This window comes from Scardinius erythrophthalmus (genome assembly GCF_964197995.2).
Source record: "Scardinius erythrophthalmus genome assembly, chromosome: 20".
In the NCBI taxonomy this organism is placed as follows: domain Eukaryota; kingdom Metazoa; phylum Chordata; class Actinopteri; order Cypriniformes; family Leuciscidae; genus Scardinius; species Scardinius erythrophthalmus.
The window spans coordinates 35,165,866-35,181,236 of NC_138240.1; the positions used below are offsets into that span (position 1 = coordinate 35,165,866).

Below are 15,371 nucleotides of genomic sequence, written 5' to 3' on the forward strand. Positions count from 1 at the left end.
ATGTACACCTAAAGAAAACGACAAACTGAGTAAACTACCGGTAAGTTTTGTGAATAGTTAAACAGTTGTTCATTCTATCAATAAAACAATATCTTTAAAAAACGGTATTACTCAGTCATGTATTCAGTTATATTAAATGTTTAATCAGGGGGAAAGCGTATCTCAAAAGCTAACAAACAGCAGTAGCATTTTCAAGTAACAGCGTATGGGAATTCTTTGAGAAAATAATAATAATTAAAGCTGCAAGCAGCGATGAAAAGGGCCCTCGCACCCCTGCCACACTGAAAAAAAAATTCCATTGGATTTACTCAATTGAATTATGGACACTGGTTCCACATAATTTGTTTGTGTTCCCAGTATCCTACACATTCAAATAGTTTCTGTACAATAGTTTTGTGTTAATCACTTGTATTTTAATTAAGTAATGTGTACATGCTCTGTTTAAGTTAACCTAACATAATTCAATCATTTTAGCAGAACATTATTCTTTTAATTTAGATTGATGCCTGGATCATGTTAATTCTACACAATCTAATCAAGTTATCTTTACATAATTTTTTTATTACATTTTTAATGGTTTATGTGGTTACTTAAATGTGTTTTTGTACAAAACAATAAAAAAGCATTAATTTAAACCATTTATTGAACATTCATTCATTTCAATACAAAATTATGCATGTTAAAACGTACAAAAAGTACTGAATCTGATGTATGCAGTAACATTCTCTATTTTCTAGACTTATCTAATTTACGAAGACCATCAGATTCACATCATAGATAAGAATATAACATCTCATATTTCTGTGAAAACTGAATTTTGCACAATTCAAAGAGAACTTTGTTCTCTCAGACTCTCAACACATTTAATGTGCAGACCTTGTGTAATGTTAACATCAAAACGGTCAGTCCAGAACTGAACAAAATTTGACGTCTTGAAATGACTATGAAATGACATCTTTTTAGAATCTCTTTGGTGATTAAATATCAACATGACTTAAACTAGTGTGTAAAAAAAGAAGAAAAAAAACCCTTCCTTTTCTACGCAATATGCATGCATGCCAATTTTAGATCGAAGACGTGAACTCTTCATAAGAAATGTTTTAACAAGATCATGAGTTATATCTCATACCTGCATTCATGAAACTGTGTCTTTATAAACAAATAGAACATTGAAGCACAAATAATTTGATTTCATGAAATAAAAAAAAAAACTGTCCTGACTCCACTTAAAAATTATGCAAGTAAAAAGTACAAGTACTGAATCTGATGGATGCAGTCTCTATTTTCTAGCTAGACATATAATCTCATTTACAAAGACCATCAGATTCATATCATAGATATATAAGAATATAACATCTCAAATTTCTGTGAAAACTAAATTTTGCACAATTCAAAGAGAACTTTGTTCTCTCAGACTCTCTTCAACACATTTAATGTGCAGACCTTGTGTAATGTAAACATCAAAACGGTCAGTCCAGAACTGAACAAAATTTTGACATCTTGAAATGACTATGAAATGACATCTTTTTAGAATCTCTTTGGTGATTAAATATCAAAATGACTTAAACTAGTGTGTAAAAAAAGAAGAAAAAAACCCTTCCTTTTCTACACAATATGCATGCATGCCCATTTTAGATCGAAGTGAACTCTTCATAAGAAATGTTTTAACAAGATCATGAACATGAGTTATATCTCATACCTGCATTCATGAAACTGTCTTTATAAACAAATAGAACATTGAAGCACAAATAATTTGATTTCCAGAAAAAAAAAAAAAAACTGTCCTCTGACTCCTCTGCACAACTTGAATGTGTAGAACTTGTGCTGAATGTGTAGAAACCTCAAAACTGTAAGTGCCTAAGAAAGGCAGTACTCAGAACTGTTAGTTCATGCATCCTGTGAAAAAGCAGTACATCTCACAGGTGAAGTTTGGATTTGAAGTTTTGGGCCTTGATAGAGAGCTCACCCCCATCCAACTCCATGATGATTTTTTGCAAAATCTCAAAAGTGTAGCGCAACGTTGTGGGGTACTTCAGGTTAAGAGAATAAATTAGACCAAACAACATTGTAGTTGCAAAAGCCACATTCTCAAGGTCCTGAAGCACAATGACACCCTCAAGGACAATTCCCACATCTCGGGGTTCATTCTCAGCAATGTGCTTTATCACGAAGATCCCCATGGTGGTCTTCTCAATGGCACTGTGAAACAGATCCTCATCCATGTCCTGAAGAAAGTATTAAAAGATTAGATGGGTATATAATTAAAACACTAACACGAACCATAAGGGATAAAGCCATAAGGCTTTTAGAGTTTTTACTGGGCAAGTGCATTTTTAATAATTTGCAGTACATAAACACTAATCTAATAGCCTCTGTGCACAAGGGTAGTGATGAACTTTCGCTGTCGCCAGAAGTCGGCATATCTGTTTCCGGTTTACTTGCGCGTCACCCAAAATGTCTATTTTGTGCAGCGAAATTGAAGCTCAAATGGCTGTTAGCGACTTGAAGCAGAGCAAAGTGGCACACAGTAGTGCTCCTTACGTACCCATGTTATCAGGTTAGATCACACTGCACGCGGTTGCAGTCCGTTGATCCACTCAAGGTGCATACAGGCAAATACAGTATACAGCAGTGCAGTGATCGTTTCCGCACCGAGTCTATTTTTGCTGTGCTGGAAATGCTGAATTAAAGTGACAGTGCAAGTTTCGTGGTCAAAATGAACAAAGATTGACCTGAAAATGTGGTAATTTCACCATAAATGCGTTTAATTAAATAAAATGTAGTTATCTTACCAAAAATGCATTTAATTATATACTACTATTTTTCAGTCATCTTTTTACTTTTAGAAGACCTGGGTAAAGCAAGTAAAACTACAATTTGCTTTAACAAGGCGACATAATGAACAACACTCGTCTTATTCGTGGAGGTGGAAAAACATTCTTTGTGACATGCAAGATTTATTTTATTAAAATTTAAATGCAAAAGAAAAGGCTGTTTTTGTCAATTTTAAGTTAAATATTTGACCACTTGCTTGAGAAACTTAATGTAAGTAATGCATGGAATAATAGTCCTACGTTGTTTAAATTGTGTTTAAACCATAGACTGTAAAAAAATATGGACGTAGTGTCCGTGACGTCACCCGTAGGTTTCTGAAGAGCATTTTTGAAGCCTAAAGTGGGTAAAGCCAATTAAAAGTTCCTGTTTTTGCCCTTCGAAATATTATAATAGTTAAAATACAAGGCTACAAGTGAGACTGTGTATTACTTCGAGAGTGTTTGTGTATGACAGTGATTATGACAGTGATATATGTGCATACATGTCAGTCACTCTTTCATGGTCCGTCAGCACGGCATCGCTCAAGTCGTTCAAGTTCGTAGAGAACTTATTCAGTCCATTTTAAATTCTGATTTTGGCCGCCTCTCAAATGGGTTAAACCGTTAAACCATAGATATATTGCCTATGAAGTTCAAGTAAATTGTTGCAAGCACAGATAGTATGTACGCTACATATTACGAAATAACGAGATATGTTGAAATAATTAGGCTAATTATTAATTATCATTATTAAAAATAATACATCTATAAGAATATATCTATGCTGAATGTTGCTTGTTCAATTGAATAAAATGAATACTTTAATTGTGATAATTAAAATAATTGATTATTAAATAGTAAGTGTCCTATGTTTGCTCATTTATTAATACTATTTGTATATCTAGCACCCCCTCAACACCTGCGTTAAAAAAATTATCTGGCGCCGCCCCTGGTTATAACGGCCCACGTATTAAAAAATGGTCAGGTTTAAATCGGGCTTGGGTTCATAATTACAGTTAATGTGTTGGGCCGGGCGTGTGGTGGTAGTCAGATACCCATGCCATTAAAATTACTTATTTTCGTCTGTGTATAGGACCTGCAGCTATAGCTGCCTATATACCTTCGCAGGTTCTACCATGCCGGTGACGTCATCGGAATTGCCAGCGTTCTTATACTAACAAACGCAATTTTTGTGTTGCTTAAAAAAAAAAAAGAGCTATATTGATATTTTTAATTCAAATTTTTTTTATAATTTACTTTTAATTGTCATAAACAAACGTTATCAACGTTGATTATTTCAGTTCAGTTCATCTTTAACTCACTTCCGTGTTGGTTTCAAGAAAGAGACGGGGAGTTTGCCGCTTGGTTTAAACGTGTATGCGGCAGTGTTTCCCCTACAATGTATTAAGCAGCGGCGCAGCGCCGCCGCTGGATTTTCAGCGCCGCTGCAAAATCTTCACATGATCAGTAATATCACAACATTGGTAATGCGATGGCTCTGAATCCACTTGTTGACAAGAAAGTAGTCCGACGAGGATCGATAGCTATTGTGTTTTTTCCAGTCGGGCTACCAAAATGCATAGACGGCCTGCCCGAAGGGCTATAGAGCTGGTAAGTCCCGCCCCTTCCGCTAACCCCGCTGGACCTCTAGGTTGAAAAATCGTCAATGCAAGTGAATGGGAGAAAATAATTATTTTCTGATCCCGTTTGAATTGTGCCATGAATTGAACATATGTTGTCTGTGAATTTTTTATATAACTTTCCGTGTAAAGAATGCTATAATTTAGCGGGTAGAAGTTTGATACGGTTAGACTTTGTGTGAGAGCACTTTGTGGACTACAACTCTCGCTGCTTTCAACGCGTTTGAAACGTCAACACCACTAGCACACGGACACTAGCTCACGGATCCTGCTAAACATGGCTGTGTCTTTGATGCACTTCATCGCCTTCTTTCAGGGAGAGAACAAAATCGTTGAGGTTGGTGAAAACCACGGGTAAGTCAACTTTATGGGGTGACGTCACATATGCGACATGTAGTCTTTCTCGTTATGTCTTTTCCACAACTGCTAGCCGAAGAATCATACCACATACTGTCAAACTCGTAACATGAAATGTTATATAAAAAATTCACAGACAACATATGTTCAATTCATGGCACAATTCAAACGGGATCAGAAAATAATTATTTTCTCCCATTCACTTGCATTGACGGTTTTTCAACTTTGAGGTCCAGCGGTGTTTTACGGAAGGGGCGGGACTTACCAGCTCTATATGAAATAATGTTCGCGCTTCAGTCTTGTAATCAGATTCAGCGCGGTCTTCAATCCGCAGCGGCGCTGAGCACGCAGAGAGCACTTCAGAAACAGAGGGTGTGTGTTTGTTTGTGTGTGTGTGTTCATCTGAGTCTCATTGGTCTGTCATTGCTCATCAATGTCAGAATATTTTGATATGACCAATCAAATCAAAGTAGGCGGGCTTTATGTTCAGAGAAGCTGCTGTGCTGAGCGTGAATTTGAGCAGAGCGATCAACTGACGATTCAGGTTACGGTCAATTGCGAGATAAGATGTAAGTAACGTTAGCTAACTAAACATTTCATATATGACAGCTTTTTTAGGTCATAAATGTGAAACGAATGACAAAAATAATAAGGCAAACGAATATACTTTTGTCGAATTTCGCCATTTTGAACTGTAGGAAACAATCGACTACTCGAGCGTCCATTAACCATAAATTAATTAAAAATGGTGAACGTCACCAACAGACACCACACGTCAAATTTGTGGAAGTATTTCATCAAGGATGACAAAAATATTGTAATTGGCCCACTCTTCAAGAGGCCGTTCACATATTGCGTCTAAAAACGTGGCCGTGCCGCTGTCTCCTACAAGCGCTTGCGCTCCGCTCCCATGGCGTCTGTCATTGCTATGCAACCATGAACTGCGCTCTCCATGATGACGACGAATAAGTATCAGCAAAAGATTAATTGATTTCTAGCCCTTGCATTAGCTTTACTACTAAATATATTTCTTGAGATGAGAAGGAAAAACCCGCCTGGAAAAAAAAGCGCACCACGTTGCTTTCATTATGAGCGCACTCACCGCGCGCCTACATTTGAAATAACGACCTTGAGCGCGAAAAAGACGCGATTTGTGAACGGCCCCTAGAAGCAGACGTCTGAAATGAAAGACAAGAACGGCTATTTATTTGGCTTTAGACTGTTACATGAAAATTTAAAAATGAAATGTCATAATTATAATGTTTTGAGAGTTTACTTATGTAATTGTTGCATTAGGCTATGAATTAATAAATGTTTATTGATAAGATCTAGCTATTTCATGTCTTTTTATTTACAGTAGCATGAACCACGAGTAGTCGAGTAACTCGAGTATTGTTTTGATAAGAAATCGCCTAGCAGAAATCAGTAGTCGTGCAACCCCTAATGTGTACAAAGAGAATCGCAATGCTGACAAAACTTTTTTTTTATAAATAAAAGTTGCAGCATAACTTCTGGATTTTAAATAAAATAAATAGTAAGTATGTGTTTGTGTAGGCTACTACAGCCGCGTATCAGTTATTCACTGCAAACGCAGCATGTGTGAAAGCACTTGCGTGCTGCTCCTGCACCGCACACACACTGCAAACGGAGTATGTGTGAAACGGGCATTAGATCCACCTACAGTTCTTAGAAACTTTTTCTTGTACAACAGCAGCACTCATCTTGTTTGTTTATAGTTGATGCGGATGAAGACAGTTGTAAACCAGAAACTGATATGCCGACTTTTGACAATTGCGGAAGTTCGTCACTACTCTTGTGCACATAGCCTATACAGATGGTTTCAAAACAGTTTTACAGTGATAACAGGAAATGAATGCAACATAGATTGTTTTGGCTGTACGGCATACACATATTACATGTTTAATCTATAGGCATGCACGTTTGAATGCGTATACGGGTGGGCGTGTAGTCTTTCTTTACAAAGTGACATTGCCAATTACTTGTCTAGTAGGGCTAATCGTTTTTTAATATGTGGTCGATTCAAAATCGATTCTCAAACGCCACGAATCGATTTTTTTCCATATTTATCAATTACCCAAAAGCCAGAATTAGTTTTCCTCCACTGTTCATAGCATACCTGCCAACCTAGAAATTATTTTTTGCGTACGGGGTGGGGGGGTTGAGGACGACTGCGACGTTAAAACTAGAACAAACAAGTTCAGTCTATGCAGCTATAACCACTTACCACATACTCCTGCATAAGATCTTTAGGGTCCTCATTAAGATAGATGCAGAGTCCTCTGATGGCAAGTTCTCGTGATGCATCAATGTCATCCTTAAAAAGAAGTCAGAGCAGAAATGGAAAAAGGTCAGCTATAGACACTACTCAACACTAACAAATAAAGCTAAATGGGTCTCATTCACTAAGAATTTTATAGAAAATTTTAATGAAATATTTCTGCCTCATCTCTAACATTTGATATCAGCCTGATCTGTTTGACATAGGGTGTTGCATTGATCTGTAAACTACAATGAGTGTCAGGATTCAAGAATCAATTGTTTCATCTCAAATAGTGTCATAGTGCACAACAACCGTCACTGCAACGTGTAGACTTGACATGTTTCATGTCTACTACATGACAAGAATTCATAGTCAAAATCATAATCAGACACAGTGACTATAGTAGACAAAAACATTGCGAACCCAGCACACGAAAAAAACACCTTTAACTATCTGTTGTTCTTACTTGGATTACAGCTGACATCATTTCTTTCAGCATTCTGCCTTGCTGTCCTGGACGCCTTTCAAAAACCTTCAGGAAATTTGCATAGTGAAGGTCAAGCTGAGATAGAAATTTTGACTGTAGAGGAATGGTCGTGATTCTTTTAAACTCTGTATTCACCTGAAAGTAGAAAATTAACATGAAAGCACTTTCAACAATAAGCTATGCCTCATTACAATAAATATTCACCAAGTAGTAAACACTAGGGCTGGGCAAAAAAATAGATTTTTCGATTAATCATTTTTTTTAAATGTGGTCGATTCAAAATCGATTCTCAAACGCCACAAATAAAATTTTTTCCACATTTATTTATCTATTACCCAAAAGCCAGTATTAGTTTTCCTCCACTGTTCATAGGCTTGCAAACTCCATTTTATAGCTAATGCTGTGAGATTTTGTTTGTTTTATCTTAATCATACAATAACCTCAACTAGTGCTGCACATTTAAAGTCCCCGTGAACCGGAAGTTGCAAACGACTTTTCTCCAGTGTTATGACGTATTTCCCAGTGAAAAGGAATATTGAACAGAGGGCAGGGTTTTACTCTAAGCGCTCCTCCTCTCCATGTCTGCTCATAGCAGACTAAAGCCTCTGTTAACGGTTTGAGGGGAGTGGTTAAGCGTTGCCCAAACCAATTCCTCAAACCTACGTCATCAGAGAAGGTCCTCCAATGCAGAGGGGAGGGGCATTTTCAGATTTTGATTAAAGATTACCATGGTAAAAAATTTTTTTTTAAAATATTTTCTTGCACGGATTAATTGTTCACCACAAGACTAGTAATATGCGCTAACAAAGTAAATAGGGTCAATTTTGATTTCATGGGTACTTTAATCATATCGCAATCGCGATGTCAAGCCTATGCAATTATATGACGTGAATGTCCTGTGTGAATCAAAATCGAATCGAACTGATAGCTTGCGAATCGAAATCAAATCGAATTGTAAAATCTGAATCGATACCCAGCCCTAGTAAACCCCCGTCACAAACCTCAGTCACATCAAAGAGAGCTGGCCATCTTGTTAGGAAGTCGCTGATCATAGGAGCACAACGAAGAACTTCACGTCTTCTTAGTGCAAATGTTCGCTGCATTTTAGTCTTAATAGTCTCTCTGTTGTTTCTTGTTTTAACATCAGAAAGGAGCTCTACTCTGGCAGTCTCTAGCGTTTGGTCATTCTCTCCAATGGGGTAGGACGGGCAGTAGTCCACTTCACCTCTCCTGGGTTTCTTGACATTGTAGGCAGGACTTTGTTTTCCATCTGGCTTGTTTTTTAACTCATTTACAGTAACTTCAGGACAACCAATTTTTCTGAGATGTGTGCGATAGTTTGAAAGTTTGTATTTTAGACTCACTTTCCAGCCTCCATAGCCAGTGTCTGAGCCCCTCTCTGCTAAACATGGATGCCTCTTCGTGAGTGCATCTGCGACTTGTTCAAACTCCCTGTCTGTGACATAGAGTTTGTATTGAACAATTTTTTGGATCAACCCCTCGAGTATGTCAGACTTGAGTTTAATATCAGGGATAAGTAGTGTTCCTTTTTCTCTAAAGACACCATTGGCCTGTTCAAGTTTATATTCTGCATCATAGGAGAAATGTGGAATGCTAAATGTATCAGGCCAAGATGATCGTGTGGTGGACTCTGGAGAGGAGAGGATGATAGTAGTGGAAGAACAGGATGAGGGAAGTTCAGAATGTCCTGGAGCAGAAGTATCGGAAGAACAGGATGAGGGAAGTTCAGCATGTCCTGGAGCAGAATTTGAAGTGTTCATTGTGCCAGACAGAGGTGTGAGGGAGTCAGTCAAGTGTATTATCTTGATTGTGTCTTTGTTTTTTATTTCATTAACTGAAGTTAAGTTCATAAACTGGTCCTCAAAAAGTGTGTCCATGAACTGCAGGCGAAAGGCACTTTGAAGTTTACACTGACTCCTTACCACATCCTCCAGTTCAGTCAATGTCTCAGGCAAGCCAGTTGGAAAAACAACTCTCTGGCAGCTGTCCTTGCCTAAAATTACTCTTAGTACAGATGTCGTCATTGTCCAATGTCTTTGTCTGTATAAAGAGAAAAACAAACAAATGGTGAACACATAAAATAATTGTGGGCAAACCAAAAAAAATCATGTTGATGGTGAAACAAGTTTGGCCACAATATTCTTTTCAACATTTTTTATATATAGGAACTAAAGGAAACAGAATCATAAAACAAGGGTCCACATGACAGAACATAAACCTGACAATAAGCTTGTTGGGCTTTTGTTTGTCTAACAGTTCCGATCCTTGAATCTGACTATTTCACCAGTATCAGCACTGCTTGTTCTATACAAGCAATTAGTTTTAGTTAGTACAGGTTACATCTGCGTTTGGCACGTGAGCAGCACGTATTTTTTTCAGCGTGCATGTTAATCAATGAGTGCATTCAGAGCGCGAGCAGGAGTCGCGTTTGCTGCTGTAGTGATGTAGTTGCAGTCGGTGTGAACCGGCCGTTAGGCTATTTTTTTTTTTGCACTCATACGGAAAAAAACGAGCCTATCGCGCCGACCCCAGGGGGTTAACTGAAACTAATTTGTTTAAAAAGTAGGCTATTGCCGGTAACAAGGCAGGTTTGCATAAACTCAAAATGTATCCTGATTCCTACCGCATTTATCTTATTTTTTAGTCTAACGAGCATCTGGTTTGGCAATGCAGAAATGGACTGTCGTGCTTAGTTTTTTCTTCTTCCAATTAATATGAATTAGAAACTATCTAAAAAAAAAAAACGATAAGAACATGTTCAATTAACAGTTTGATGACAAATTGATGAAATTGCCTCACTTTCTGTCACTGTGAGAATGTGCTTTTTTCCCCGAACGATATTCTTTTGCTCCTTGATTTTCGAATGGCATTTTTGGCAGAAATTCATATCCCTATTTATCATCCATTGTCTCACAATATATAAATATATATATAGATTTATTTAGTTTTTAAATATATTTTTAGGTTTCGATTTCTTACCTTTACCACAGACAAATCTCTTCAGTGTTACCATCTGCACACGTCCAACCAAATAGTCAGCCAAGGGGTATTCATCAGTTAATTCACTGACTTCTACAAGACTAAGTGCTTGCGTAGGGGACTGACTTAGCTCGTAAGCTCTGTAATGTTCTCGATACCACCCACACAGCTCTTTTAAAATGAAGAACAACTTCTGATGCAAAACACAAATTTGTTCAATTTGACCAAATTCAGGTAATCCGCCTTCAGATCCATGAACTACAATCATTCCTGTCCTGTAGTTGATACCCTTGCTCCAAACGTTTTTTGTGATATGGATTTCAGAAAGATGAGGATATCTGTGCCTTACAACCTGAGCTATTTCGTCCTTCAAAATATGCACTGGGACTGCAGATGCGCTTGACACATCTAGCTCTGACTTATCAAGACTTGGCAATGTCAGCTGGTACCCAATCATTAGCTGATGTTTTGTAGCCAGGGAGAGTGGGACATTTTTAAAACAACTGGTATGTCTAATGACTCGTTTAAAGAAGCTGTGCTTTGCTTCAAACCTGATTGTCCAATATCCCACAAGAGGACCAAACAGCCTGATTATTTGCGGGTAATGCTCCAAGTAGTGGTGTTTGGGCAGCAATCTCTCTTCAGAAAATAACTCTTTATATCTTTGTCTGTGCTCCGATATTTTACATTCTAGGTATGCAATGGACTCGTCATTGTGAACTGGGGCAACAACGAGTTCTACAATATCTTTCAATTCCAAGAGAATCTGCCATGCAGGCTCATGTTCAGGAATCTGAGGACCAATTATAAATGGAAGCAAACGTAACAAGCTCCAGTTCTCATGAGCATTACCTCCTATTGTTTTTCTGCTTGAGAGATGTTGAGGCAAAACATGTGGCTTATTAGTCTTATCAGTCCACTTGTATGGGAAATCTAAAATTAATTTGTTGATTTCATTTAAAGTAATGTACTTCTTTGATATTATCAATGTGAGACACTTTGCAAGCTCAACAGGTACAATACCCTCAAAAATATCATGGGCAATGTCTGGAGGGTATCCAGTTAGAACATCAAAATGTGAAAGAGCTTTAGTTAGAGGGCAAGCTTTTTTCACTCCAAAACAACTAGTACTATTATCTTCAGCTGACCTCACGTGAGCAATGTGGAGATCTTTTGTTCTGAGGCTGAAAGCACCTGTTCTTACCTCTTTTGACTGAATGTCTAGTTTGCTTGCAGTACAAAATCGACAAATATAATGCCCTGAAAAACTTTCATTAAAGCCTGCTAAAGCATGAGCTCCTAAATTGTCTGCAGCAACAAGGATAACTGTACCCTTCAGTGATTTACCTAGCTGTGGTATAAAAATTCCATTTTCTTCCAAGGATTTGAGGTCTTTTAGGAGTGGTTCTAACACTGTGTTATAGCCATATGTTTTGACATCATCAGTTTTACATAGTAGGGCCAAGTATATGGAGGACAATGATGAATTGGACCCAGGAGGTAGGTTACTCAGCACCCAATAGACTGCACAAAGCTTGTGTTTTTTGCGGGATGTCCCCAGGGGGTTGCAGAGCTCAAAATCATCAATATATAAACCCACAAACAGTCTTAAGTCCTGTCCTGACAAGAAGCTATTTTGCTTAAAATGAAGACCATCTCTAAAAGACCGATATAGACCTTCCGCCTCAGTTTCTTGTGTTTTCAGATCCTGTGATATGTTGTCTAAAATATCTTTCCTATTTAACAGAACTTGTAGGGAATCAAGAATAGGAATGTACTGAAAAGTCTTTTTGTTTTTAGCATCTAGGATATACTCAACTGGATCAACTACATTAAAGTTAGCCTTATAATACTGCCTACGCTGATAAGCAGAACTAAGGGAGCCACCTTTTTGTATAGCTTTGTGAATAGGGTTAACTGTGCACAGTGTAGTAGCTATTTCACTCAGGACAGATTTCTCAACTTGAAGATTATGCTTCTGAAAAGCATCACAAAGAACATCCGTATTAAGAGGAATTGATAAAGTGCTATTTAGATTGTAAAGCTCTTGTAAAAATTCATCAATTTGTGAACTTGGTACATGGGACAAATGTTCAAGCTTTAACAACGCTGCTGCAAAATTGTGTTTGATTATATTTGGTAGGTCCTTTGTGGAACAGACATCAGAAGCAGAATCTATATCATGACATGCCTCTACCTCATCATCCTCTTCAACATCTGATTCCTGTGAAACTACTGTGGTAGTAGTTACTATCCCAGGTTTAAAATCTTTAAGTGAAAAAGAATTATGTTTTCTGTTTTTATGAGATTTAAACGTACCACAGATGTTTGTTTTAAAGTTACAATGTAAAAACATGCACGTTATCAATTCATTTTTTTTCAAATGTGCATTAATATGAGCCCAATAATCTTTCTCGGAGTACAGGTCTCCACAATTACATATATGGCAATTAAATATGCTATTTTTAGACTGTCTCTGCCTAGTTTGAGTCACATGGAATCTATTCAAATGAATCTTAAGAGCATTCCACGTTCTAAACGAGCATGGGCAGTTTAAATATACACATGGAAAACAACTATTACGTCCAAAATGTCTATGTTTCAGCCTATAATGCTGCAATAGTTTCAACCTACTTGTTACAACTACTGAACAGGCCTTGCAAGTCCACATGTACAGCAAATGTTACTGAAAAGAGAGAAATACAAACAATTAGTCATGAATAAAAACAATAATAAAATTATATAATCATAAGATATGACAAAAACATATTAAACTAGGTGAGTGTATTATTGACCGTTTGCAAAGACCCGCCCCCCTTAGTTACTGTCCGACAAGCTAACTTACGCCGTTCTCACGCCACACCATGTTCTCACGCAGTGAAAAATACATCGCGGCACGCTGACAGACAGGACAGACCAGGTTACTTTTCAGTTACGTTTGATATTAAACATATTAAACAAAGTCTCACCTTTCAAATTTGGTCACTTTTTAAAGAAATTTAAACAATAAATACCGTTTTGTGGCTCTTTAATGTGTCGTGACAGATCGCTGTATAGAGCATCAGTTAAGCTGCTCGTGAACCGATCATCTCTTCTTTCTAGTTAATTTATAGCCTCAAATAAACATGAACAAACATAATGAATGTTGTTTTAACCACGGAAAGGCGTCAGTACACTCCGTTTTACAAGTTCAAATCCTCCTATGTTAATCTACTAGCTGCTAACTCTCCTGACTGCTTTGTCAGACAAAATGGCGGATGGCGAAGTATGATTGGTCAGATCACCTGTCAATCAAGCTCCCTGCGAAAGGTCAATTCAGCAATTCTTGAATAAATCTGACAGTAATTTTATAAAATCTTCACATGTTAATAATAAAATACAAATTACTACATGTATACTTATGAAATACATTAAAGAAAAACAATTTAAGTTATATTGCTGTTTGCAATGTGCCCATGGAGTCACAGTGCGCATTGAAAAGTATGAAAAATACACATCCTAGTGTATATCTATCCAACAGTTTACAGATTATTTGTTTCTTTACAGTTTTAAATTCCAGTTATTCTGCTTATGATGCCAATTAAAGTATTAGTGCTAGTGTGATGGACTGAAAATCTGAACGAGGCCTAACAGACACCGGTAGCAGTGACGACATCGTTTAGAAACCGTGCTACACTTCAGCAAGACGAAGTAATTTTATGCAGATCCACAGCCCTTTATATACAGATCAAGCATTAGAATGGGATTATATCATATCAGAGAGAGTTTTACCGTGCTGACTGTCGTAACGTTAACCGTATGAGGCACGCTGGAATGCTGCAGCTGAACGGAGAATGATTGGCAGCCACAGCAGACGGAAGACAAGTTTCCTTGAACTTTAATTTTAGGATGTAAATATTCTTCTGTCCCTCACATTAATCTATAGAATGGCTTTCGATAACTTTGAATATAGTGGGACGAACTTTTATGGAGTCGGTCAGGCGGAAAACCTCGTAGTTTTCTATGCAGGACAAACCCTGACCAAGCGGCTAACGTTACAACACTCGACGAAATAAACAGTCGACATGATTTAAAAAGTGTGGGATTATCTTAAAAAACTATTTATTGTATTTAAAGTTAGATGGACAGATATTTTCAGAATATAATATTAAATTTGTAAGGATAATCTTACCTCATAAAGTCAATCCCCTCAGATGTCCTTCTCCAGACCAACGGTCCTGTCGTATATTGCGCGTGCGCGGCCGCTCTAGTCCAAATACTCCCGCGCACACGAATATTTAAAAATAAAAAAAAACTCAAAAAAGACAGACCAAAAAAAATATATATGCGGGGAATTTTTTTTCCTTCCTTTCTTCAATAAAAGCCAAATTGACTTTGTGGGCAGCATTTCAACATAAGTCTAAAAATATGCTTTTTTCCCCAGCACTGAAATGACACATAACGTTACCCAGAAACCCGCATTTGCTAAATTTTCAGATTGAGAACGCATGGAAGCCAAATCGCCTTGTTTGCATCATATAAAAATTATAAAATAAAATAGAATAAGCTGAAACAAACATGTACCTCTCTTTTTTTTAATGCAGTTTCAGAAATACACTGATGCAATATTTACATGTTGCAACAACTGAATTAGGTTAATTATACATGATGAAATTAAGTGCCAAAATACAACACAATTGTGTTGTATTAGCTCGTTTTAATTAAGTAAATGGAACAGCAGTAAAATCATTTTGAGTGAACACCATCTGTTTGATGGTAAATTGAGTCTTAATTGATTTGAACATATTATTGCA

At 37.2% G+C, this 15,371-nt stretch overlaps 1 protein-coding gene across 3 annotated transcripts; it reads right to left on the bottom strand.

The window, feature by feature from the left end:
- Positions 1-627: 627 nt before the first annotated feature.
- On the bottom strand, positions 628-14,831 carry LOC308680490 (uncharacterized protein). Of its 3 annotated transcripts, none has more exons than XM_081348623.1 (6): positions 14,750-14,831; positions 13,213-13,264; positions 9,522-9,639; positions 7,558-7,713; positions 7,056-7,145; positions 628-2,225 (listed from the first exon to the last, which is right to left on the bottom strand). In XM_081348623.1, exons 3-6 carry the CDS (start codon positions 9,621-9,623, stop codon positions 1,917-1,919), a joined length of 657 nt encoding a protein of 218 aa, XP_081204749.1. In that variant the 5' UTR covers positions 9,624-9,639; positions 13,213-13,264; positions 14,750-14,831; the 3' UTR covers positions 628-1,916. The 3 variants fall into 3 exon arrangements, with proteins under 3 accessions (XP_081204749.1, XP_081204748.1, XP_081204747.1); XM_081348622.1 differs by having other exon boundaries at positions 7,558-7,623; positions 8,580-9,639; XM_081348621.1 differs by having other exon boundaries at positions 8,580-9,639.
- Between the last annotated feature and the right edge of the window lie 540 nt (positions 14,832-15,371).

Coding starts and splice junctions, on each gene's coding strand:
- LOC308680490 (XM_081348621.1), bottom strand. CDS start 9,623: ATGACGACATCTGTACTAAGAGTAATTTTAGGCAAGGACAGCTGCCAG. Junction 7,146..7,557: donor TGATGTCAGCTGTAATCCAA/GTAAGAACAACA, acceptor CTTCTTTTTAAG/GATGACATTGATGCATCACG. Junction 2,226..7,055: donor ATCTTATGCAGGAGTATGTG/GTAAGTGGTTAT, acceptor TACTTTCTTCAG/GACATGGATGAGGATCTGTT.